This window comes from Grammomys surdaster, unplaced genomic scaffold (genome assembly GCF_004785775.1).
Source record: "Grammomys surdaster isolate TR1022 unplaced genomic scaffold, NIH_TR_1.0 126187, whole genome shotgun sequence".
In the NCBI taxonomy this organism is placed as follows: domain Eukaryota; kingdom Metazoa; phylum Chordata; class Mammalia; order Rodentia; family Muridae; genus Grammomys; species Grammomys surdaster.
Window position 1 is genome coordinate 1,070,308 of NW_021620993.1, and position 23,660 is coordinate 1,093,967.

General features: G+C 41.3%; 1 protein-coding gene across 7 annotated transcripts in view; it reads left to right on the plus strand.

The window, feature by feature from the left end:
- Clnk (cytokine dependent hematopoietic cell linker) overlaps positions 1–23,660 on the plus strand; it is a 178,126-nt gene that overhangs the window by 5,143 nt on the left and 149,323 nt on the right. For all 7 annotated transcript variants that reach the window (XM_028758263.1, XM_028758264.1, XM_028758265.1 and 4 more), the window contains exon 2: positions 10,185–10,237. In XM_028758263.1, coding sequence (XP_028614096.1) covers positions 10,227–10,237 — 11 coding nt within the window. In that variant the 5' untranslated portion in view covers positions 10,185–10,226. The remainder of the gene's footprint in view (positions 1–10,184; positions 10,238–23,660) is intronic.

The following is a 23,660-nucleotide window of genomic DNA, read 5'->3' on the forward strand; positions in this document are numbered from 1 at the left end:
CCTTCTAAGCAGGGCTTGGATCTCCTAATAAACTCCATCTCTGAGTCCTCCCGCAGAGTGCTCCCCTCTCCCTCCTACAGCTCCTTCTCTATTTCTGTCTCCATTTCCACTCCACTATCCACCCACCTTTGGAGAAAGCAATGCCTGGGTTTCAATCCAGACTCTTCTCAGGAGTAAGATTTTAGGCTTGTTACTTAACCTCCAAAGACCTAATTTTGTCCTTTATCTGGTGGATTTGTTGTGCCTAGCTTTTGGTTTTGTGGTGAGAAGCAAAACGTTATACTTTAAAATTCACTCCCAATGTCTAGTAATTATTAACACAGAGAGAGTAGTAATGGGTATTGCTGTTAGCTGATTTACTTATTTAAGAGAGAGACAGAAAGAGAGAGGAAGAGAGAGGAAGAGAGAGGAAGAGAGAGGGAGAGAGAGAGAGAGAGAGAGAGAGAGAGAGAGAGAGAGAGAGAGAGAGAGAGAGAGTCATGACCCCTTTGGGGGTCGAACAACCCTTTCACTGGGGTTGCCTAAGATCATCAGAAAACACATATGTGTGTTCTGATTCATAACAGTAGCAAAATTATAGTTACAAAGTAGCAACAAAATAATTTTATGGTTGTGGGTCACCACAACATGAAGAACGATATTAAAGGGTCACAGCATTAGGAAGGTTGAGAACTACTGCTCTAGATAATCCTTTGTTTCTCTTGTTCAGAATTTTGACCTAAAGAAATTCTGTAGACTTCAGTGGAGTCCATGCCTCTGCAGGGTACTATTTTAAGGTGGTTTCTATAAAAAGCTAATCTCATCATATTCATATTTATTTTTATCATTCATCTGTCAAAGATGTGGTGGCGTCTTAAAATTCCTCAGATGTACTGACCCTCTGAAAAGTTTTAAATTGGGTGCTCACCATACTATTTCCTTTAGAATGTTTTCCTTGTCAGCTTCAAGAAACTTTGGAATCCTTCACCACACTGATATGAAGGCGTGAGTCAATAATTATCATTCACTATGCTTACACGACAATCTACAGCCTACTCATAGGGCTAGGGAGGTGGCTCAGAGTACTTGCAATGAAAACGTGAGGACCTGAGTTTGGATGACAGCACCTACATAAAAAGGAAACCAGCAGAGCATGGGCAGGCGCACCTGAACTCCAGCACTGTGGAGCTGGAGACAGGGGCTTGCAGGCCAATAATATAGTTCCGGGTTCATTGGAGACAGTCTCAAGGGAATAAAATGGAAAGCAATAGAGCAAGACCTCTTCCTCTGACATTTGCATATACACCATGCATATAGGCTACAGAAAAGTAGCGTGGGGGTTATGGTAACTTCCTGGCTCTTACTTGATTTTCAGAATAACCCCATTACCCAAGAGGCACAAATGACTGTGCCCTCGCTTTTTCATTTTAGAGAAACTGAGACTCAAGTAATACAAATCAGCATCCCTGGGCTTGGAGATTTCTTGGTAGGCACGTGAACCTGAAATAAAAGAAGGGATTAAAAAAAATAGTTAATTGTGCTTCAGGAAGTTGAATTGCAAAGTCGGGTTTCAAATGTGCTTTAAGTCACAGATGAAGAAGAACTGAGCTCATCCGCACCCACACTGTGCAGTTTGTATACAAGAGAGATATGGCACCAGAGGGCTCTCGCTGAAAAGGAAAATGACAGAATTGCTCAGTATTGCAAAATCTGGGTCATTTGGATTGCTGCCGTACAATGGAATCTTACTTAAACAGAATGCCTTGTACGCAGTTCTGGTATGCAGCAAATGGCGTTGTTATTGTTTTCTGCTATTGTTATAAATTGTATTATTCCTAGTCCATTAATGATTAGATTACCAACCCTTTTATGCTTCTTCTTTGGATTTTAAGCTTAATGCAAATGTCCTTCAGGATTTCCCTGTGAAACAATGATGCAGAAAAACAACTAGCAGAAAGCAAATGCTTAATAAATATGACTTTGAAAAAAAATGGCGGGACATTCACCTTTGATGGTTAGCTATCACCGGGAGGCATTTCCTTCTCACGCCTAGCCTGAAAATTATGGCGTAGTCCTTGCAACTTAGTTTCTCTTCTTTACCCCCCAAAATTGCCTTTAATATCACCAAGTGAACTTTAATTAATTATTAATTAATTAATTAAACAGAAAAATAAATCACAGTTGGAGACACTCCCAATTAATGTAGATTTAGCAGTTTCACCTCCAATTAGTAAGATTCTGGCATCATTTATGAAAGTCTAATAAAATGAGGTGAGATGGACATAAACCTTCACACAAAAATAGGGGACAATCTTAATAAAATGTTTGTGAACTGGAGCAGGTATACTATACCATAGTCTACCAAGGAAATGAAAATGATGGATACATGATTGATAGTTAAATGATTTATTGATAGATAATAGATATACGATCAATACTCAGATGGTAGATAACAAATAGATAAGACAAACAGATAAAAGAGAGAGATTTACTGATAGATGATAGAAAGATAGATTATAGATAGAAGATAGATAGATAGATAGATAGATAGATAGATAGATAGATAGATAGATGTGGGTATTTGTTTGCTTACTACAGTTTAGTTCTCCTGAACAGTAAAGTAACATAAATAATATAAACAGATGCTTGATGAGAATACAAGGGAGAGAAAAAATAAAAAGAAAGAATGACAGGAAAACAGAATTATAATACAAATTAAGTGAATGAGAAGAGGAGAAAACAAAGGCATGCGTTTACAACACAATAAAACAGAAGACCTGAGCACTGATGTGGGGACTGTCTGTCCCTACTGAATCAGACAGCAGAAGAGAAAAATGGAAACGGCTTTCGAAATCAAGATGCCCTAAGAGCAATAAATTAAAAAACAACTATAGATTGCATCAGTGTGTTAGAGACCTTTTCAAAATCTTCCTAAAAGAACAAATAGCTGTCCTCCCGTGTTTCCTCAAGATGCTTAAGGGAGATGAGTTGTTACCAAGGCAGTTGCAAAATCATTTTTAAAAATATCCTCATGCTTAATAGCAGGAAAAAAAAACTAGAAAAAAAGAATTCTTCTCGATTCCTCAAAACCGTCTGTAATAGTAACCCATTTGACTTTTAATACCTCCTCTCACTGGAAATCCAATCAAGTGAACTGTTATAATTAATTGAATTTAACTGATTGCCCTAGCCAGGGTTAGAATTAGAAATTCAATCAGCAAGTAAGTATTCTCTTCTAAATGTGAGCATCTCTGCATCGTGATTTCATAATTTTTGACATGAAAATAGGAGAAAATTATGCAAAATTCTGAATTGTGGGCAAATTAATAACTGTCTGCATCTAAGAAATACTAGTTTCAATAATGCTTACTCAAAATTGTGCAAATCTCTCTCTCTCTCTCTCTCTCTCCTCTTTTTCTTCAAATATTCATATACTGCTTTTTCCTCAACTCCATCTTTCTGTGCTGAGTATAATAAGAGAGAGGGAATCAGACATTTTTCATAGGTATTTTAAACAGACCTTATGCTTGAGCCTTGACCCAGTTTGGAGATACACAGCTTTCCTGGCTGATGTGCACATTGTCTTAGCAACTTGAGGTTTGCTTTTGGCTATTTCCTATATCTTATCAGGTTCATTGTCATTAAAATGATGTTTCTTAAACTTTCAAAGAAGCAGAAGTTCGTATTTTTATAAGCTTTATCTTCTGGGAATAAATGAGAAATATTTGAAAGCAAAAAAAAATTATGTGCTGTAAAGCATGGTTTCCCTTCATGAAATATTAATTTTGACCAGAGAATGTGTAAGAGAACTGTCTGTGATAAAATGCATCTCTCTAGCTGCTTGGTGGCACTGGCACATCCCCAAGGGACAGTCAGAGTTCTCAACGTTGACAAGGAAATGTGATTTTGTTGATCTACATATTTTCAGTTATTTAAACTGCTTATGATACCATAAGGGTATTAATTATTTCTGGATTAAGACCCACATCAAAATCCCATCCATTTATACAGCAAGGTTTTGCTTCCTAACACATTCTCTGAAAAACCAGGCAGGCTTCAAGCTCAGAAGCAAACACTCTGGTGTTAATACCCAGCTCTGTAGAATACCCTGGAAATCTTAAACATGCTTCTAGTGTGGAACCTACTAATGTCTTAGATCCATCAAATTCCTTGTGTTTCTAAAATGGGTTTCAACCCACAAAGTGAGTATGTAGTTAGCTAATGAAAAAAATCATAGAAACCATCATATTCAAAACTGTGAAATTGGCTGTCCTAACTGGTCACAGAGTGGGGCTTCCCTTTGCTCTCAGACATGAGCCCAGCAGAGCATCTCTTTGCCATGACCTTTACTCTGCCTTGAGAGCAAGAAAGTGAGTGCTTGCACTAAATCCCTTCTTATTCTCACATAGTATTGCTTCAATTTTCATATATGCATATATTATATAAATTATATATATACACATAATATTGTATAATAAATAAATATATACATATAATATACACATACGCATATGCACATATACATATACACATATATACATATATGTGTAACATGCTGGTTAGTTTTTGTCAGCTTGACACAAACTAGAATCACCTGGAGAGAGGTAACCTCTGTTGAGAAACTGTCTCCATCAAATTGGCCTGTAGGCATGATGTCTGTGGGGCATTTTCTTGATTGATAACTGATATGGGAGGGCCCAGACCTCTGGGCAGGTGGTCCTGGGTGGCATAAGAAAGAAAGTAACCAAGTCATGTAGATTAAGCTTTTCCATGGCCTCTGTTTCAGTTCCTGCCTCCAGGTCGCTGCCTTGAGTTCCTGCCTTGACGTCTCTCGGTGATAAACTGTAACCTGTAAATCAATGAACCATTTCCTCTCCAGTTTTGTCTTAGGCTCTTCTTTATCACAGTAACAAAAAAAAAATCAAAGTAGCATAACATATTATATAGCATTGTTGCTTTCACTAGGAATTGTATTGGCTACACCACGCAGTGGTGCCACACACCTTTAATCCCAGCACTTGGGAGGCAGAGACAGGCAGATCTCTGAGTTCGAGGCCAGCCTGGTCTACAGAGTAAGTTTTCAGGAAACCCAGGGCTACACAGAGAAACTGTCTCGGAAAAAAAAATTGTATTGGCTATTTAAAGTCTTCTGTGCTTATGTATGAATTTCAAGATTGTTTTTCTATTTCTCTAAATATCACTGGAACACTGGTAAAAACTAATGGAATCTGTAGATCATATTTGGTAATGTGGCCATTTTCACAATATTAATTCTTCCGACCTATGAGCATAGGAGCATCTAGTGTCTTCTTCAATTTCTTCCTTCAGTGTTTTAAAATCTTCATTACAAAGCCTTTCTTTCCCTTTGGTTGATTTTATTTGTAGGTAATTTTTAAGCTATGATAAATGGACTTGTTTTTCTGTTTTCTTTCTCAAACATTTTTTTTCTAGTATATAGCTACTAAATTTTGTATATTAGTTCTGCTTCTCAGTAATCAGGATTTTCTGGTGGGATCTTCTGGGTCTCATACGTACAGGATGATATAATGTGCAAATAGGCATAATTCCATTTCTTCCTTTCCTATTGGTGTTTCTATTTGTTTTCTTGTCTTACTGCTGTGCTAGGATTTCAAGTGCTGTGTGAGTAAGAGTGGAAAAAGTAGATACTTTGTTCTCAATCCTCATCTTAGATATCAGAAACCTATTGGAGAAAAGAAAGCTAAAGGGACTCTACCACTGAAAATGAAGCCATAGATTTCTAATCCAAAGCAAAAGGTGACTGCATTCTGATCCTTTTGTATAAGATTTAGACATTCAGATATGCCCAACCAACGGGCCACATGCAGCTATGAATATATTCCAACCAAAATCATAAACTTAAAACCATTTGAATTTGCTTTATTTTCTGTTCTTTTCTTTAGTGGTTCTTAGCTCTTTGAAAGTTTCATACAGTATATTTTGATCTTGTTGCCTCTGCAAATTTCTCCCAGGTCCATTCCCCCTTCACTAGCACACAGAACTTAGTGTCCTCATTTTATTAACCAATCAAGTACAATTCATGCTTGGGTTTGTGGCTATCCACTAAAGTGTGGTCAACCTAACCGTTAAAATATCTGAGATAATCTATGGCCATATCATCCTGAGTATCCGAATCTTATTTAAAATATCTGGGGCATTTAGATTACCATCAGACACAGACTGCTGCCCCGAACAAACCAAGTAGACTTTTCAGGGCACCATACATTTTATAGCCCAGGTAGAGCCAACAGGCTGACAGAGAACCTGTGGTTATGCTTATGTGTCTATGAGCGTGGGCTATGTACTCCATGTTTCTGGAGACTCAAACCTGGAAGCAGTAAAAGGCATTTAATTTATCTTCAAATTTAAGTCCTTGGTGTTTTTGCGCATCTGTTGAGATGTAGGTATCCTCTGATTCTTAGCTTTGCCCCATTCCTTTCTGCTCAGTTCTTGTTTATTTTCTGTGAATCCTCCCAGTTGCTTGTCTTCCCTTGGATCTGTGTTCAGAGCAAATCCAACTACAGGAGCAACTCTGATGTTTGAATGATACTCCCAGTGTTAGCTGCAAGGAAAAAAAAAGAAAGAAAGATGTGCTCCTCACATGTTTCACAGACATCTCCTGTCATCTTCACAAACACCCGGAGCAATCACTGGTTATACTACTCCCATACTACAAAAAAAGTAAACAAAGGTTCTAAACAAGCAAACAGCCATCCCAAGGCACAGCCAAGGTGTCAGGACCAAAGAGGTTTTTAAATGCCTGGTCTGTGTGTGCCCTGAAACACCAGTAACTTAACACATGTGAATGTCAGTTTGCCTTTGTATCAAATAATGATGATTATACAAACTCGGTGAGTCGCTGTGAAATAGGGTGTGAATAGCATCCCAGTTCATTCAGTCCTTTCCAACAGCTCATATCTAGAAGGGCAACATCCTGTCTTTTGTACTCTGTATTATCTTCATAAAACTGGCAGACATGCAAATCTAACTCAACCCCTTACCACATCCTTTACAAAAAGGAAATCAGATAAGAGTACTGAGTTCTCAGAAGAGCTCTTGCTCGGGACAATCTGGGTGGAGCAGAGAGCTGTGGTCTTGTTGTGGGTACTCTGCCTTGCTGAAGCCCTGCTGCCTGGCTGACTCAGGCTCCTCTGCATAGGTCACTCAGACCCTGAGTTTTACTTTTTACAGTGCCAAAAGAGTTTGACTCATTAAAAATATATTTAAAAAATAAAACCAAAACATTCTCTGTATAATATACTGCTCACATCTCTCAGAAGTTCCTGATAGAATGGCTTGAACTTTCCCTAATATTTTAAAATACAAATGCAACAGACCAAATAAATTACAGAGGTTTACAGAGGTTCTCATAAGCAACTGAGGTTTCCCCAAGCCTCCCTGCTCTCCTCTGTGACAGCTATTTTTTCCGAGACACTGCAATTTTGTTCTACAAGCAGCTCCGTCGGAAAAGACAATAAAATGCAAGAGATATAATAACATACCTCTAACATTTTAAAGCCACTGTTGTCATCGGATTTGGATGGATTATAGTTTTTAAGGGAGCTGTTTTGTGGAATCTCTGAGCTAGAAGACACTTATTTAGCCCAATTGCTTACTCCAGATGAAGAAAACTAAAGCAAAGCAAGCCCCCTTGCTTTGAGCAGAGCTACACTAGCGCTACGCTATAGACAGCAGAATTAGAACTGGTCAACTTCCCACCTTACTGATGAGAGGCATAAAGTCTTGGAAAGAACTAACCTGTGCCTTGGAGCTGTGTACCTAACCTGTGCCTTGGGGCTATGGACCTAAGAGCTGGCTAAGAGCCAGGAATACAGGGAGTCCTCTGTAGAGAGCTTAATTCCACTTCAGTATCACCAAATATACACAAACAAGCAAAGTGACCATATAAGCAAATTTAGGTAGACCATTTTTCCTATCTAACCATAATAATATAACTAACATTTATTAGGTATTAGTATCCTAAAATTGATATCAACAATACCAAAATATAACATGCTTGATGTTGATGTAGCTGGCTAATCCTGAAGACCTCCGCAGAGGGGAGACCCTCTCTCAAGTCTCAGAAAGTCGCGACCACCCAGTAATCTGCTCGAGACACCATGTACCGGAGTAATTGCGAGGTTGTTTATTAGGGCGTGACAACTAGCTGCCGGTCAATTCGTATGCCCACGCAGGAGCTGAATTGACCCCGACAGCCAGTTTGAGAGGTGTTTTTAAGGGAAAAAACCACAAACCAAAGAATGAGGAGGGGGTGAGGGGGTTGCTAGGGTGGTATAACATAAAAATAGTGGAACATTCCAAAGGAACCCAACCTACGTGAGTCAGGATCAGGTGAAAACTCTCTGTACACTTATCTTTCCCAAGAATGTGGTCCTGCCCTGTTACTTCGGCCCTGCCCCATCACCATGATTCTCAGCTTGGTTCCACCTGGCCAAATTGCATTCCAGCCAGTTCCTGCAACTAGTCTGTCCACATTTCCAACCTGCTTCATGCCTCCATGTCTTTGTAAAGAAAGCCTAAAGAATATTTTATGTCTAAAAAGGATTCTATATACCAAGTATCCATAACTTTTCCCTCTACAATCCTATTGGATTAGTAGTAGTACATCCACACCTTATACTTTTATAGTTTGTAAGACAACTTCATGTACATTAGTTTATTTAACACTTAATGGTATGGTATAAAAAAACAAAAGATATCGATGCCACTATTTCTCAGAGACTAAGTTCTCCACCAAGGCTGCATATCTAGATGGTCACAACTCTTACTCTCCCCTTGGCCTGGGTCTTATGAATTGTTTATGTCTCCCTGATATGGCACTAATCCTCTTCACCACCTTGGAAGAGATAACTTCTAGAGGGGACCATGAAAGAGACATGCCACCCTGTTCAAAGAATCACAAGTGAACAAAATCCTAAGAAGAATTCCTCCTTTCCCTCTTGTCTGTGACAGACCTGGGGTATGGGGGGAGAGGTGTGGCAAGGAGTAACTCACAGGCATCAGAGGATCTGAGCCCACTTCAAGCTCCTCAGTAACTTCCCCCACAGCTGTTACTCCAAGATTACATAGGTCAAGAATGAATCCCACCATTGGAGATGAACTGTCAGTTTCATTTTCAAGCTGTGAAATCCACACACTGCCCTGTTCCACTTATCTGGGAGCCCCAGGGGTATGATGAACATGAATCACACCAATAGTCCCTCCTTCCTGGCTTCTTCTTGGCTTTAGCCAATGGGAGACAACAGCAGATGATGAGGCAGGAGGCACATGAGATGGCTCTTTTCGATCCACTCTCTGTAGCTTCCTCCTGAAGCTGCCTTCACTGAAAACTACTGCTCTTCCACTCAGTCTCTGAATTCCCATCACCACTCCCTCCTTTCACCCTCCTTTGTACAATGACAGCACCCTTTTCTACTGTCCCCAGGTGTCCCGCTATCTTTCCTGTCCTACCTGCTCACAACTTCCAAAGGGTTACGTTACACTATTCTCAAATTGTCTAACATGAGGACTCTGTCTCTTGCTGGATCTCCAGAAGATACAGTGAAAACATCCTGTATAATTCCCAGAGTCTTCGAATACATTAAATGTGGTCATTGATGCAAAGCACTTACTGTATGCTCCCAGAGTCTCTGCTGCTAATTTATATGGTAAACGGAGTTAATGATCCCTCCTCTGAGGGTGAACACTGGGCTCAAATAAAATGTGGTGGCTAATGCAAAGTGGTATACAAATGAAACTTCCAGTAAATATTTTATGGAAAAGTCACAGGGAAATGAAAAGCATCTCTTCTCGAGGCTGCTTCAGCAAGCCTGTGGACTCCCCGGAGCAGAACCAAATGAAGCCTGGGCTAACACTTCCTAGGTGCCCAGGGAAAGTGCACAATTGCACACAAGGGAAAAACCAGACTCAGTGCATGTTTGCTCAGCTCCCCAGGGCAGATGCGATGGATGCTGACAGAAGGAGGACAGCATGTCGGGGGATGGGGAGTCCCTCCCCCACCCTGTGCCAAAAATAAACCAATTTTTGACCTACATTGATTCGCTTCCTCTCTCTTCCTCTAGGCCAGTACCTGCATCAAATCCTGCAAAGAAGCAGAGGTAGCATGTTCAATAGAGCTAAAACATGATGCACAACGTCCAGTAACAAGTTTGATTTTGTCTCCACAGGCTGAGTTGAAGATCCCTCTCATCTGCCAGGTGCCAAGGACAATGACCAGCCAGTAAGTACCAGACAGCACTTTGAATTACAATTCCTATCTTCTAAAGCAGTGGTTCTCAACTTTCCTAAGGCTGTGACTTTTTAATACAATTCCTCATGTTGTGGTGACCCCCAACCATAATTATTTTTTTGTCGCTACTTCATAACTATAATTTTGTTATTGTTGTGAATCATAATGTAAATACCTGGGGCTGGAGAGATGGCTCAGTGGTTAAGAGCACTGACTGCACTTCCAGAGGTCCTGAGTTCAAATCCCAGCAACCACATGGTGGCTCACAACCATCTGTAATAAGATCTGATGCCCTCTTCTGGTGTGTCTGAAGACAGCTACAGTGTATTCATATATAATAAATAAATAAAAAAAAAAAATAATGTAAATACCTGATATGCCACCCCCAAAGGGGTTGTACCCCACTGGTTGAGAACCTCTGTTCTAGAGACCACAGGAGCCACACGACAGATGATGTGTCAATAGTGTCACTATGCCCTGATTGGAAGGGGATTTCCTAAGAGACAGGGGTTACTGTAAATTTGGGTGTCCAGTAGCAACCTTTTTTGTGCACAGACCACTTGTTCTAATCCAGCATAAGTGTGCAGCTAGAACAGCACCAAGAAGTCCAGGACTGAGACACCAGACACTCTTACAGAAGTACCAGCACTCACAGCCAGTGTGTTATGGTACATGTAAACACCCCGTGACTCCCACAAGATAAAATCTATAACCCTGCTTTCTCTGTATGAAAAGCCAGAATAAGGAATGTGATTGATTTAGGATAACCAAATGTGTATAGAAAATCTCAGTCATGGCTCAAGTCCATGAATATAGAAAAAAACAGCAGTCTTAAATGTTCAAGAAATATCTATAATGCAAAAATAACACCTTCGACAAGAGAAAGTTGATGCACCGAAATGCCTAATTTGGGGCCATCAATTTGGTTGGACTAAGAAATGCAAAGGGATTAGGGAAGTACACGGTTGGCCATGTCTGTGATGCAGCCTCTGGAGACAGCTAGATCCTGAGGGCTTCATCTGAAGGAATGGACCAATCTCCCGACAGATCCATAAAGACAATTGGTGCTACTGGGAGGTAGTAAAAAGTAGGAGGGGCTTAGTCAAAGGAAGTAGGTACCTGGGGGAGTGTCATTAGGAATTATGTCTGTACTGGCCTCTTCCTAGATGTACATGTACTCTTCCATGTCCTAGCTGCCATGGTATGGAGTCTGATGTGTCCCGCTTTATCTACCATGATGGCCTGGTATATCAAAGAACCATAAGCAGAGTGAAATTTGCTGTCAAATATGTTGTCAGTGATGTGGAAAGGTACTAACTCCGAACTCGGTTTACTGAGATATTTATTGACCTTCTGACTTTTTGACTTGGTTACATGGCATCAGTGATCTAGTTCGGACTGAGAAACAGGTTGATAGCACCAGTGAACGTGTGCTAAAAGTGTCTGGGTGTCTCTCAAGCCCTTGCTCCACTTCACAGCTGTGTGATCATGGGAGAGGCTGAGAAATTACTGAGCCTTCTGGACAGCAGGATATGGCCAAGAGGAGGAAGAGCAACTTGGCTTTCAGTAGCTCCCAGAGGAGCACTTGCTGGCACACAGAAAATAGTTCTATTTGGCAAATGGATGCTGACTTAGAGCAGACAAAGCTATAACCCAAGAGAAAAGCTTTGGTAACATGAGCACCCACAGACCCCAAGGGAGGGTCAGCACTGGGTAGACTCACCTCTGCCCCACAGGATGGGGAAGCTGGATCCCATCCTAGGCCTTTATTCTCACTGCAGAGGAATGAGCAGGGAACTTCCTGACATCCAGTCTGAAGATGGGCTTGTCACCTGGACTACAGTTCAGTTCGCAGCATCTTAGCTATCTTTCTTCTCTGTGGCTGAAGCAGGTGCATCCTTATAACATCCTTAGTATATCTGAACTTCAGCATCCTTGGCGATTTTTTTCTCAGGAAGGGACAGAGTAGAATAGTGGAATAGTGGAAGTCCAGTCTACCACAGTAGGAATAGGAAGCCTGAGGGGGATGGGGGGGGTGGGAAGTGCTGCCATCTGTATCATCTGTGGCCTCATTAAAGGGTTTGGAGTTCTCAGACTCCAAAATATAGTCTAGGATAAATGTAGCAAAGTGCAGTTTTATATTTTGGATATACATTAAAGGGTTGTGGTGAAGGAATAAACCAACCATAGGGCAGGTGCTCAAGGGCTATTGTAACAATGAGTGGTGCTTAAGACAACAGAAATTCATCCCTTCATAGTTCTCAAGCATTCAAATTCAAAAAGAGGTGTTGTCAGAGCAGGGCTGGCTCTGCAGGGTCTTCTCTGCTTCCCTAGCTTTTGTTGGCTCCCAGCATTCCTTGACTAGAGGTTGTATTGCTCTAATTTCATCTGTTCCTAATGGCAATTAGATTCCTGCTTGTCTCAAATCTCCCTCCACCTCTATAAAGACACTTGCCATTTAATTTAGGATTTACCCAGATTATCCTCAAATTATTTCAGATCAAAATCCTCAGTTACACCTAGAAGGACCCTTTCTCTGAATAAGGACACACTCACGGGTACGAGGAACCCAAATGAAAATGTATTTCAGAACCACATGTCAACCTTATCTCAGACCCACATTCCTTTTGGGGAGCACTGTAGAATTTCATTAGCCATTCCTGAGAGATTTGCTTCGTGTCCCCATCTAACTGGTAGTTGAGATCCTCTTCCCTTGATCTCTGACTCCATCCTGTGATGGTACCTCCTTTATTGAGAGAAGAATTTATCCCTCTCAAGAAGGGTTTTGGTACTTTGATTTTGGTTCAGTGCTTATCATCTTGGAACTGGCTTTTTAAAAAAATGTTCTAAAATGTATCTTAATGATTTCTATTTTAAAATACCCTAAAAATGAAGTTGACGATAGTTATCTGGGAGTGCTTTGTCACTGACTCATGCACTGGTTTTTGCTGGGGATGAATTAACCTAGAACCACTTTCTCGTTTGCCTGTCCTACATCTCAGCAGTGGGAACTTGCCTTGTAAAGTTCCCAGAACTCAGCCGATATGTATGTCTGTCAATGCAAACTTGTCTCTACTCTTTCGTCTTCCCTATGCTCAGATCTGTTAGTCCCTATAGAGTTGCTGCAGGTCAGTTGTAAGACAAAAAGAGAACACTAAAAGAACACACACACACACACACACACACACACACACACACACTTGAGAAATACATACAGCAGTACTACACAAATGAAAGCTGACTCCGTATGCTCCCTTTGATTCTCACTGAACAGGGTTCCTAACTAGGAACTGTCCAGGGTTTCCCAATGAATGTTTCCGGATCCGTGGGATTCAGTCACTCCAACCACAGACTGTATCAGCATTTACATTTCCCTGGAGCCTATAAGAAATGCAGAATCCGGGACACCAAGCCAAGCACCCTGAATCAGAATCTGAGCGTTTACAGACTCCAAAAGTGCTGGGCTAGACCACAGTTCCCAGGCGCATTTTCTTCTGGCAAATGGTAGAAGGAAATGTAGTGGTCACCAAGACATAACCAGACAATGCAACTGCACATCTGTGGGAGTGCAGTTTGAAAGTGCAGAACCTTGCCTCTACAGTTCGCTGTGCTGCTCTGAGCCCCGCCCCCTGGGGGGTCGGCCAGCCCCTTCCTTAATCATTAACCTAGTTAATTAACTCCAGGTGGCAGATTCTAAACCCAAGGGATGTTAGAATCCTAAGGCAAGTTCCAGGAAACAATGTGCATGTCCTTCTGCAGTTCAAAGAAGCAAGAACACCACTGTGCATTTGGACTCATAATTCCTCTCCGTGAAATGCTTTACAATTCTGTAACTGAATTCCAAATGATCCTTTGTGACTGAGACCTATTTCCTTACTCTCTGTGTTGGTCAGCTTGGGTTTCTACAAGGGAACACCTTACATGACTCATAACCAACAGAAACATGTTCACAGTTCTGCACCCTGGGAAGCCCCAGTGCAAACTATGGGCAGGTTTGGTCTCCAGTAAGAACCTTCTCCCTGGCTCATAGCTGCAATCTCTTTGCTGTGTTCTTACCTGGAGGGATGGACAGGAAGAGTACTCTAGGATCTCCCTTGTAGAAGCATAAATGCTACTTGGGAGCTCTGCCACTGCACCCTACAGTCCAGTTCTTTACCACCATCACCTTGGTGATTAGAGTTTACCCTGTGGATTTGGAAAAACACAAGTTGAAGGGAGTCTGGCCAGCTGGAGCATGGTGAGAATGCCTCGGCAGACCTTGCCCTTCCCCCTTTCTCTCTGCCTTGGAAAACAAAAGGATTAGATTACTACTAGCCTCCAAGGTTCAGTCCCTTATGTGGCCATCCTGAGGCTGACTACCAAGGTGCAGCTATCAACCATTGAAGCCCAGCAATCAAAAACCCCCTTTGGCTCATGTAAATAGTGTGCCCAACTAAAATTAAATACCACATCCTAACATGGGGTTTCCCTTTACTTTTATACACCACCATCTTCCTATGGGTCACCTCTGTCTCTTCTATCCAGAGGCAGTTCCATGTCCCCCTCCAAGACAAATATTCCTTACCCATCTTCCTTGTCTCTTCTCTCCCCTCCTTTGTTCCCTTCCCCTTCTCTCTCTTTCTCTATCTCCTGTCTTTGTCCCTTATCCCTGCCCTCTGTCCCTCTGAGGTAAATAAATCTCCTTTGTGCTGAGAACTTGGTCTTGGGGGTTCCTGAGCTAATATTTACACAAACAGTTAAATCATTATGGGATTTCTTATTAGGGACTTTTATAGTGAATAAATGAATGAATGAGTCCAAATGAATGAGTGATAGAGAATAAGACACTATTCAAGCACACAGGGAAATATATGTTTACCTTCCTGCATATTTCACAGGTACATACACTCATACATTTCACATAGGTACAGATGAATGTCATACAAGTGTCTGCCACATCTTTCTATACACCACTCTTTCAAAACTATTTGCTCCCCCACGCTTTATGGAGGCACTGTGCTAAGCACATCACCTACAAAGATCAACAAGATTGGTCCTTGTCCTCCAAGAGCACTTCCAAGTGTTAAGCAAATCAGTGTGGGATAATGGGGAGACTGATGGAAAAAACACACCGCAGGAACTCAGGAAGGCCAGATGTCGTGATTCTAGAGGGCTTCTGAAGTTAGCAAGCTGTTCTGAACTGGCTTTCTGTGACCACACTAATGGCTTCCCTAGAAACCCACTCAACTGCATGAAGCCCCATTCTCTGCAGTACACTGATGCCTTCAGAAGTGAGGGGATAGCCCTGCTTGCTGCCCTGTAACACATCAGTGCAGGGGAAAGGAGACTTGGGGCTTGGTTTCTAGTGCCCCTTTATTCTTCTTATCAGGCCTCAGAACCTTGATGCTGTGGCTCCTTGGCATCTTGGAAGAGACAGAGTCATCTGAGTGCTTCCTTCCAAGCCCTTTCCAATAAGCCGTGCTCTGGCTGAGACCCTCTGGAATCCAAAGCAGAAAACATGATCCCAGATTGGGGTATGCTGGATGTATAAGCAGCCGGAGTGCCCAAAGTGAAAGACGCTAAAAGACACAAAAATAAAGTGGGTTTGTTTGTTACTAAAATTCTTCCTAGTGTTGATAGAAATCTACGAAAAATATCCAAAAGTAAAATAAGAAATGGAAAGTCGCCAATTAGCCTTGCACCCAGACTCAACCACCACTCTGCTGCAGATTTCTGAAATCAACTTTATAAATCTGTGTGGGATGTTATTTAAATGTAAGGAAACTTTTAAAACCTTGTATTGTTTCCAGTAATCTGCTCAAAAAATTTTGGTTTTATTGTATACGCTGTGCCCTGTGGGTAAACTTTTCTCCAAATCACGTTGGTATAACACTGTTACTCAAATCAGTCTGCTGATCCAGTCTTTACATTTTCAAAGTCAGAAGGCCTGGAATTAATGACAGACATTTGTGGCTAATGTTTTCAGCAACGTCCAACCTGCAAACTCCGCTCTGTGACTCTATCCATGCGTCTTACTGCAGAATAACCAGGAATTACTCCAGCCATCAATAAGCACAGTTTAAAGAACACGGCACATGGCCCATATGGTTTTTCATTCACAATATTCTGAATTCCCAGCCCCAAGGACCTTGGTGAAGGATGGTGGGTCCACATTTCAGTGAGTTATTTTATCTAGCCCTTGATGCCACATAGGTAAGACGCTCCCTACAGAGTTTTATGAGGCTGAATTATTACCAGGATTAAGTTGGACTCTGGGAATATCAGAATGGGCTGCTGGATGTTACCCAGCTGTCAGTTTCCTGTGTCTGCCATATGTAGCACAATTCCACTCTGCAGTCTGTGGTTCCACAGGCACCAGTCACTTGATAACTTACTGGTTCCTTCTTGGCATGAGGGAATACATCGTTAATGTTTGCTTGCTTTGGAAACTTTTGATGGTAATCTAAAGAAAACAGTAAAATAGGAATTCTAAGGAGGTGGAGTAGTGTAAGAGTCATGGCATGGGAGTGCCACCCCTCAGCAACATCCCTGTGAGACACAATCAAAACTCAGTTTAAATATTCTTGGTGTAAAGAGCTCACTATTTTTTTTTAAGATGACAAGGAAGGAAGCATCATGAAAATTCCTGCCTGTTGGCATTAACAAAAGCTACCCCATGTTTGTGTAGCGTAGGCCCCTATGTATTTCGCTAAGTACAATGACAGTTCTCTGGATAGTCTTTCCACTTAATTCAGTGTCTCACCAGGAGGGTGAAAGGTTAAAGAGAAGACAAAGATCATTGGTCACCCCTGCAGGCCAGGAACTCTGCTATCAGTCCTCCTGGGATCCAGGTCATGCTCTCTTGGGTGCTCAGCATCCAAATCCCCTTCCCATGTTACTACACAAGATTCCCATTAGGGTTTCAACAATTACCTACAATGATTAAGAACAAATTCTTCACACGTTTCTCATTAGAGACTTATCACCAAACTGAATGTTTCCAAATCCAGAGTCTGTTAAAGCCACATATATCTGACTCCAAAAATCCATATGTGGTAGTTTGACTGAAAATGCTCCCTACAGGCTTATGTATTTGAATAGTTGGTCCCAAGTTGGTAGAATTGTTTGGCTTTGGTAGCGGATGTGATCATCAAGGGGTGGGCTCTAAGGTTTCAAAAGTACAGGCCACTTTCAGATAGCCATTTTTGTCTCATACTTCTGGGTAAGATATGTGCTCTCAGCTACTGCTCCAGTGCCATGCTTGCCTACCTGCTACCATGCTATCCACCATAGTTGTCATGGACTCTAACCATCTGGAACTATAAGCCTCAAGTTAAACACTTTATGCGTTTCCTTGGTCATATCACTCTACCATGGCAACTGACAAGTAACCAAGACCCCACAATAATGTACCATATTAAACTGTTCTCAGTGATTACATACAATGATTAAGAACAAATGCTTCACATGCTTCTCATCAGAGACTTATCACCAAACTGGATGACAGCTTTGCTTGTTAGAGGAATACGTTCTCTTAAAAACCTGTCTGTGATAAAATTCATTCAACTTCACAATGGAGATACTTATAAACTCCTCTCACACGGAAGCTCATCACAGTGTCTGGCACCCAGGGAATGTTCAATAGATATTTCCCTCTTCTGTGGGAATGGTAAAATAAAACTCCATGTAAACTCCAGGTCATTATTTTCCTTCATAACATGTGTGAACAACCACTGTGTTCGACCTCAGAGAGCAGCTTCATTTTGATTTGCAGGAATTAATAAGTGTAAACCCTACTGAATCTAGGGGAAATGAGAAGGAGTGATTTTGGCACCCCGAGATCAGAGTCCTATACCCAGCTGAGCAGTCAGGATGGCTGCCCTCATAGTTCCCCAGAAGTAATTAGGAACCAACTCTCAGGCCAACTAGACCCATCCTGATGCTGAGGAAGCTGCTTCTCTAGGACTCGGTGGTGTGGTTCACTGGTAATTAAAAAATTGCAAGCTGTGCAAGGAGCACAGCTGAGATCCACAGAGAGAGCTTTCCAGAGGTTGCAGACATGGCCAGAGATGCTGTTGGCAGAAGTAGCAGGCATGATCAGTCCCGAGAAAATGAAGATGGTCCATGATGGGAAAATGACGCTCTCAAGACAGCCTTCCTAAGCCTCTAACAGCAAACTATATAGGGAAGGAGCTGACAGACCTATCTCATTTACTATTACTGGGGCACTTCCAGCTGAACAAACTTAGTCTCCAGGGGACTGCCCAGAAGTTTTGACTTTTCTTAGTTATATCTTTTTAAAGTGTCATAGAGAATAAAAAAAAAAGCTGTGTTATGTTTTAATATTTAAGTTTACTGTGTTGGCCAGAGATCAGAGTCCTTCACCCTGCTGAGCATTCAGTATGGCTGCCCTCTTAGTTCACTAGAAGTAATTAGGAACCAGCTCTCAGGCCAGACTTTTCATTGATATGATATGCCGGGAACAGAACAATTTAAGAGATGAAGGGTTTAATTTTAAGGGTTTGGTTTTACTGATGGTTCCAAAAGATTCAGTTCAGGGTGGTGTGTAGATCATTGCCTTGTGCCTGAGGCAAGGCAAACTATCAGAGCATCAGGAAGTGTGGTAGGGTTTCACCTCCTGACATGAATGGCCGTTAGTAGGATTCCTCCTTTACCTCTCTTAATTATAACCAGGATCCATCCAGAATTGTGCTGTTTATGTCTAGGGTGGGTCCTCCCTTAGGACTGAACCATGCAGGCATTTCTCAGTGAAACAAGTCAAGATAAAAGTTAACCATCAGTTATTACCACATAAATAATGTATATGCATTATGGCACACTTTAAAACACAAAAATTTATGTATAAACAGTATTTCCTTTCAGAGTTCCTTTTTTTCTTTGTGAGCTGCTGGTGTGAGTGTTGGGAATCAAACTCAGGTCCTCTAGAAGAATAGCAATAGTGCTCTTAACCACTGAGCCGGCTCCTCAGCCTCCTTCGAATTACACATACTTTCCAAACAATCATCTGTTATCTAGACAACCATGTGTGACAGTGTTATCAACTTGTCAAAGATCTGAAATCCAGACATCGCTTGAAGGGTTCATTTATCCTCTGAACATGCCTGTCATGGAACATGTTGATTAGGTTGATTGAAATAGGAAGACCCACTTTAAAGTGGACAGCACCTATTTCTTGCACTTAGGATCCTGGAAAAAGGAGCTGAGCACAGGTATTCATCGCTCTCTGCTTCCTGCTTGTGGATGAGATGGGAGCCAATGCTTCAAGCTCCTGCCACTCAGACTCCCTACCATGATGGACTGTGCCCTGAACTGTGAGCTGAAGCAAACCCTTTCTCCCCTAAGTTGCATTTGACAGGTAGTTTATCACAGCAACAGAAAAATAAATTATAGCACCATATTTAATATGTTTCCTTTACCAGAAAGTAATACATGTTATGATCAAATTAATTGAATCGGGCCAAATATTAAGATCCTATTCATTATTATTAGAAATCAGGGGGAAAGCAACAACCTTTGGGATCTAGTATGATAGGCCAGTGGGGAACTTGATCACATTGACAGTTCATAATGAGTGCATAGTAGTTAACAAATAAATATGTTGAAAACTTGTCCTTATGTCAATGAAGGCTAGCTAGCGTTCACTTGAATGTCTGTATCTTGTTTATGCCCAGCTCTCTGCTGCAGACAAGATGTAAGAAAGTGGACTCCAGAGAAACAGCTGGTCATGTTCTAGTGAGATTAAAGTGGTAAAAGCCTTGAGTTTTTCATGGCCAAGATAAAAATCAATGTCAAGCTAGATATCCTGGAAAATGTACTGATCAGAAAGTAAAAGGGGGATGTCCCAGGGGAGTCCAAGGTCTGAGGTCTGGCTGCTTAGAGTTTCCTGGTTAAGAGAGACCCTCACAAAGAGCAAAGGAGAGATAGTCACTTGCTAAATAACAAGCCTCTGAGATAGAGCACCCCCCACTTGGTTCTGCATTTCTGTTTTTCATCCTTCTCCATTCATTCTTAAGGGAGAAAATAGTTTTTCCTGAGATTTTACAAGTGTAGAAGGAATTCTGAGAGCTAATCCACAAAAGCAGATACTAAAGTCAAACATTTGCTTTGTTGTCACAGTGGCGCAACTAAATACTTCTGTGATTAAGAGTTCAGACTCTAGAACAATCTGGTGGTCGTGTTTTTGCTGATGCTTACTAGATATGAGACTTTAGACACTTATTTTGACTCCTCATGCTGTTCTTACTATTAAGTAAAAATGATAGCAATGGTAACTATCTCAAAGCACTGTCAAAAATGTTAAATGGCTTAACACAGTATGTTTAGCACTGTGGCCAGCACAGAGGGAGCATTCCATACATGAAGCCAGTGGTGCTTTGCAAACATCACAACAATATTTCCACCCATTTGCTTTTGTATTATTGCTTTTGTTACCTGAAATCAAACCTTTTAAAGACGAGTCTTCTTCTCTCCTTCCTATGAGTGGCACGATCATGTGATAGTTTAATCAACAGAATGTGATGAAAGAGACCTGGCACCAAGCTTAAGGATTTCATTTAAATATCCATTTACCTTTGTTTTCTACTTAGGGAGTCAGCAACCACCAAATTGTGTACTATAATCCTCATGCCATGAGATCCCAAGCCACACAGAGAAGCCCAAGAGAGACTGTGAGGCTAGGGCACTAGGCATCGGGCATGAGGGTCAACAAGCCATCTCTAGCATTCATTCTGATCATCCTTGAGGCATCTTCTCAATAGAATAGCACCAAAGAACCCAAGAGGAATCCAACCAATTGATAGCCAAAAGAGATGAAAGAAAGCGAGAGAGAAAGAAAGAAAGAAATGTATCACTTTGAGCTACTACCTTAGCGTACTATATTTGACAGAACTCAATGCCTAGAACAGATAGTATGCTTATTTTAGCCATTACAATTACTACTCATGCAAGGCCTATGCTGTTGAATATTAAAACTCAGTTTTGAGTTTGTTTAACTTGATGGATGATGGCAGATCATTCATTCTAGATGAGAATGGAAATAAATGAACTAATACTAGTGTACAAGCTGTATGTAAAGAAGTGCACTAGGTATCTACTGAGTGCCGTGAGATCACAGGATCGCGTGCTTATTCCGTGGACTGGCTGTTGCAAGAGCTTTCCTGGGGAGATATAAAGAAATATCTATTTGTCCCAGATAATGTCACCAGGATGTGACTCAGCTCCATGGTTCTTGTGATCACCACTAAAAGATTCAGATAAGATGGAGGAAGGAAGGGAAACAAGGTCTGAGCGATGACCAAAGGGGTTGTTGCAGAGCAGAGCTCACCCTCAAGGGATGAGAACGAATACTAATCAAAGAGACTATTGTGGGACCATTGTAGAGCAGAACACACCCTCAAAGGGCGAGAATAGACAATGACAAGAGAGACCATTGTGCCCAAGGCTTACTTACTGTGAAAGTAGGCTTTCACAGTAGTTCTGGAATCTCTAGAATTGGCAGGTTTTCCTGAGGGGCATTTTCCTGTGCAGGTGACTACAATCCCATTTGGGTTAATTTGTAAGTGAGGCCATTGTTCTTTATCAGAAAGCCTCCAACTTAACAATGATCTTAAAACTTCCAGGCAGTTCAGATAGGCATACCTCCACCCAGAGCCAGACATCTCCAATCTTCTAATCAGTCCTGGTATTTCAGTTCCTTGTCTGATAAGTCTCCAACGGTAGGGGGAAGAAACCATCCCCAGTGACCTTTGAACTAGCTAATGTCTCTCACCCAACAATAAGGCAGCAAAGTTCAAAAAGATGATTACATCCAAGTCTATCTTGCTGAACCAATGAGCTTACTGAGTTTGCTTATAGAGCCCAATAGCTGCATTACCCAACAATCCCACCCAATCCCACCCAAGCATGCACAATGGCTCAAGGGCTGAATCTCTGGAGTTCCATTACTTGTTCAGCCTTCTATCACATGAAAGTCAAGATGATGATGGATGAAGCTTTAGGTGGGGTTCTGTTGGATTTCTGTCTACTCTAGTTCCATAAAGTAGCTATTACTGTATGGTCTTGCTGTTTTATTGTCGTGATGGCGGGCCAAGAGGCTGTGCTTCATGATTGCTGATGGGTGTGTTAAACTCGGAAGAAATGGCTTTACTGTCACAGGAATAAAAATTGAAGTGAGCGTCTGTGCTACAAGGGTCATCCTTAAACAAGGTGCCATCTGACTTGAGCCTGTTAACAAGCACAAATGGAGAAGAGAGACCGGATGGATGTTCATAAGTAATGAGAGCAGCTGGGAAAGTTCTATCAGGCTTGAATGGAATGAAAAACACCAAACTAACTGATAATTTGACTTTTGTTACTTAAAAACTGATTCTGAGTAATTGGGGAGATAATTGCTTGACTATTTCTGGTGAATGGTAAAATTTAATTTCCTGTGTCTCTATTGATGGGTGCTTTTTTTTTTTTCAGGGGGATGGGGTTTGAACTGCAGAGCAAAATGAGAATAAAGGCCTGAATTGGGATGGTGGTTTTGTAAAGGCCCTACAGAAGGGCTGGCTTTTGATGGCCTTCACCAGGCCTGTACCACTTCCTCGGCAACCCACTGCAATTACAGGCATTTGTGTTTCCATTGTCACTGTTACTGTTTGCTTGAACAAAAATCCTTTGAAGAATGAAAATTCTATTTTCAGCTTTACATCTATGTGATTTTGAAGGATTTTTACCCACCAAGATGCAAAAGTGAATGAAGAAGAAGCATGAAATGATTTCCCACCATCTTTCACAAGGCCTCATTCCCTTCCTTTATTGTTATCAAAAAAATGTTAATTACTTTAAGTATTAATTAGTTGTAAGAGATTATGTATTGTTGATGCAAAAAAACCTCAGCTCTTGCCTCAAGGGGAATAAAAGATAAATTATAATTTATTTAGCTTTTGGTTCTAAAGCTAAATGTGGGTGACCACAGCCCAGGAACCGAGATCCTCAAATACAAGGTTCCAACGTGAAAGCAGTTTCACGGAATTTTTATAGGAACAGAACAAAGGACATTATAGATCAAGACAATTTTAAAATACACTGGTGGAAACATGAGGGAGCAGATACAGCGGGTACAGGGACCTCGGCTGCACACCTAACAGTGTTATCCCATAGCGTTCTTTAGCCTATTCACGGGTAGTAAATAGTCCTTTGTGATGTTAATACATTCCAAAGGTTTTTAATCTGTTTTTCAGAATGTTAGGTCTGTTACAGAAGTGGGCCAGGGATAGTCTCTTAAAGCATAAAATTAGCCCCAAAGAAACTGTATTTAGCCTCTGAGATCAGCTGTTACATTTATCCGGTGTAGCTTGGAACAGACCACAGCAGACCAGACGGTTTATTGAGAGAGAGAGAGAGAGAGAGAGAGAGAGAGAGAGAGAGAGAG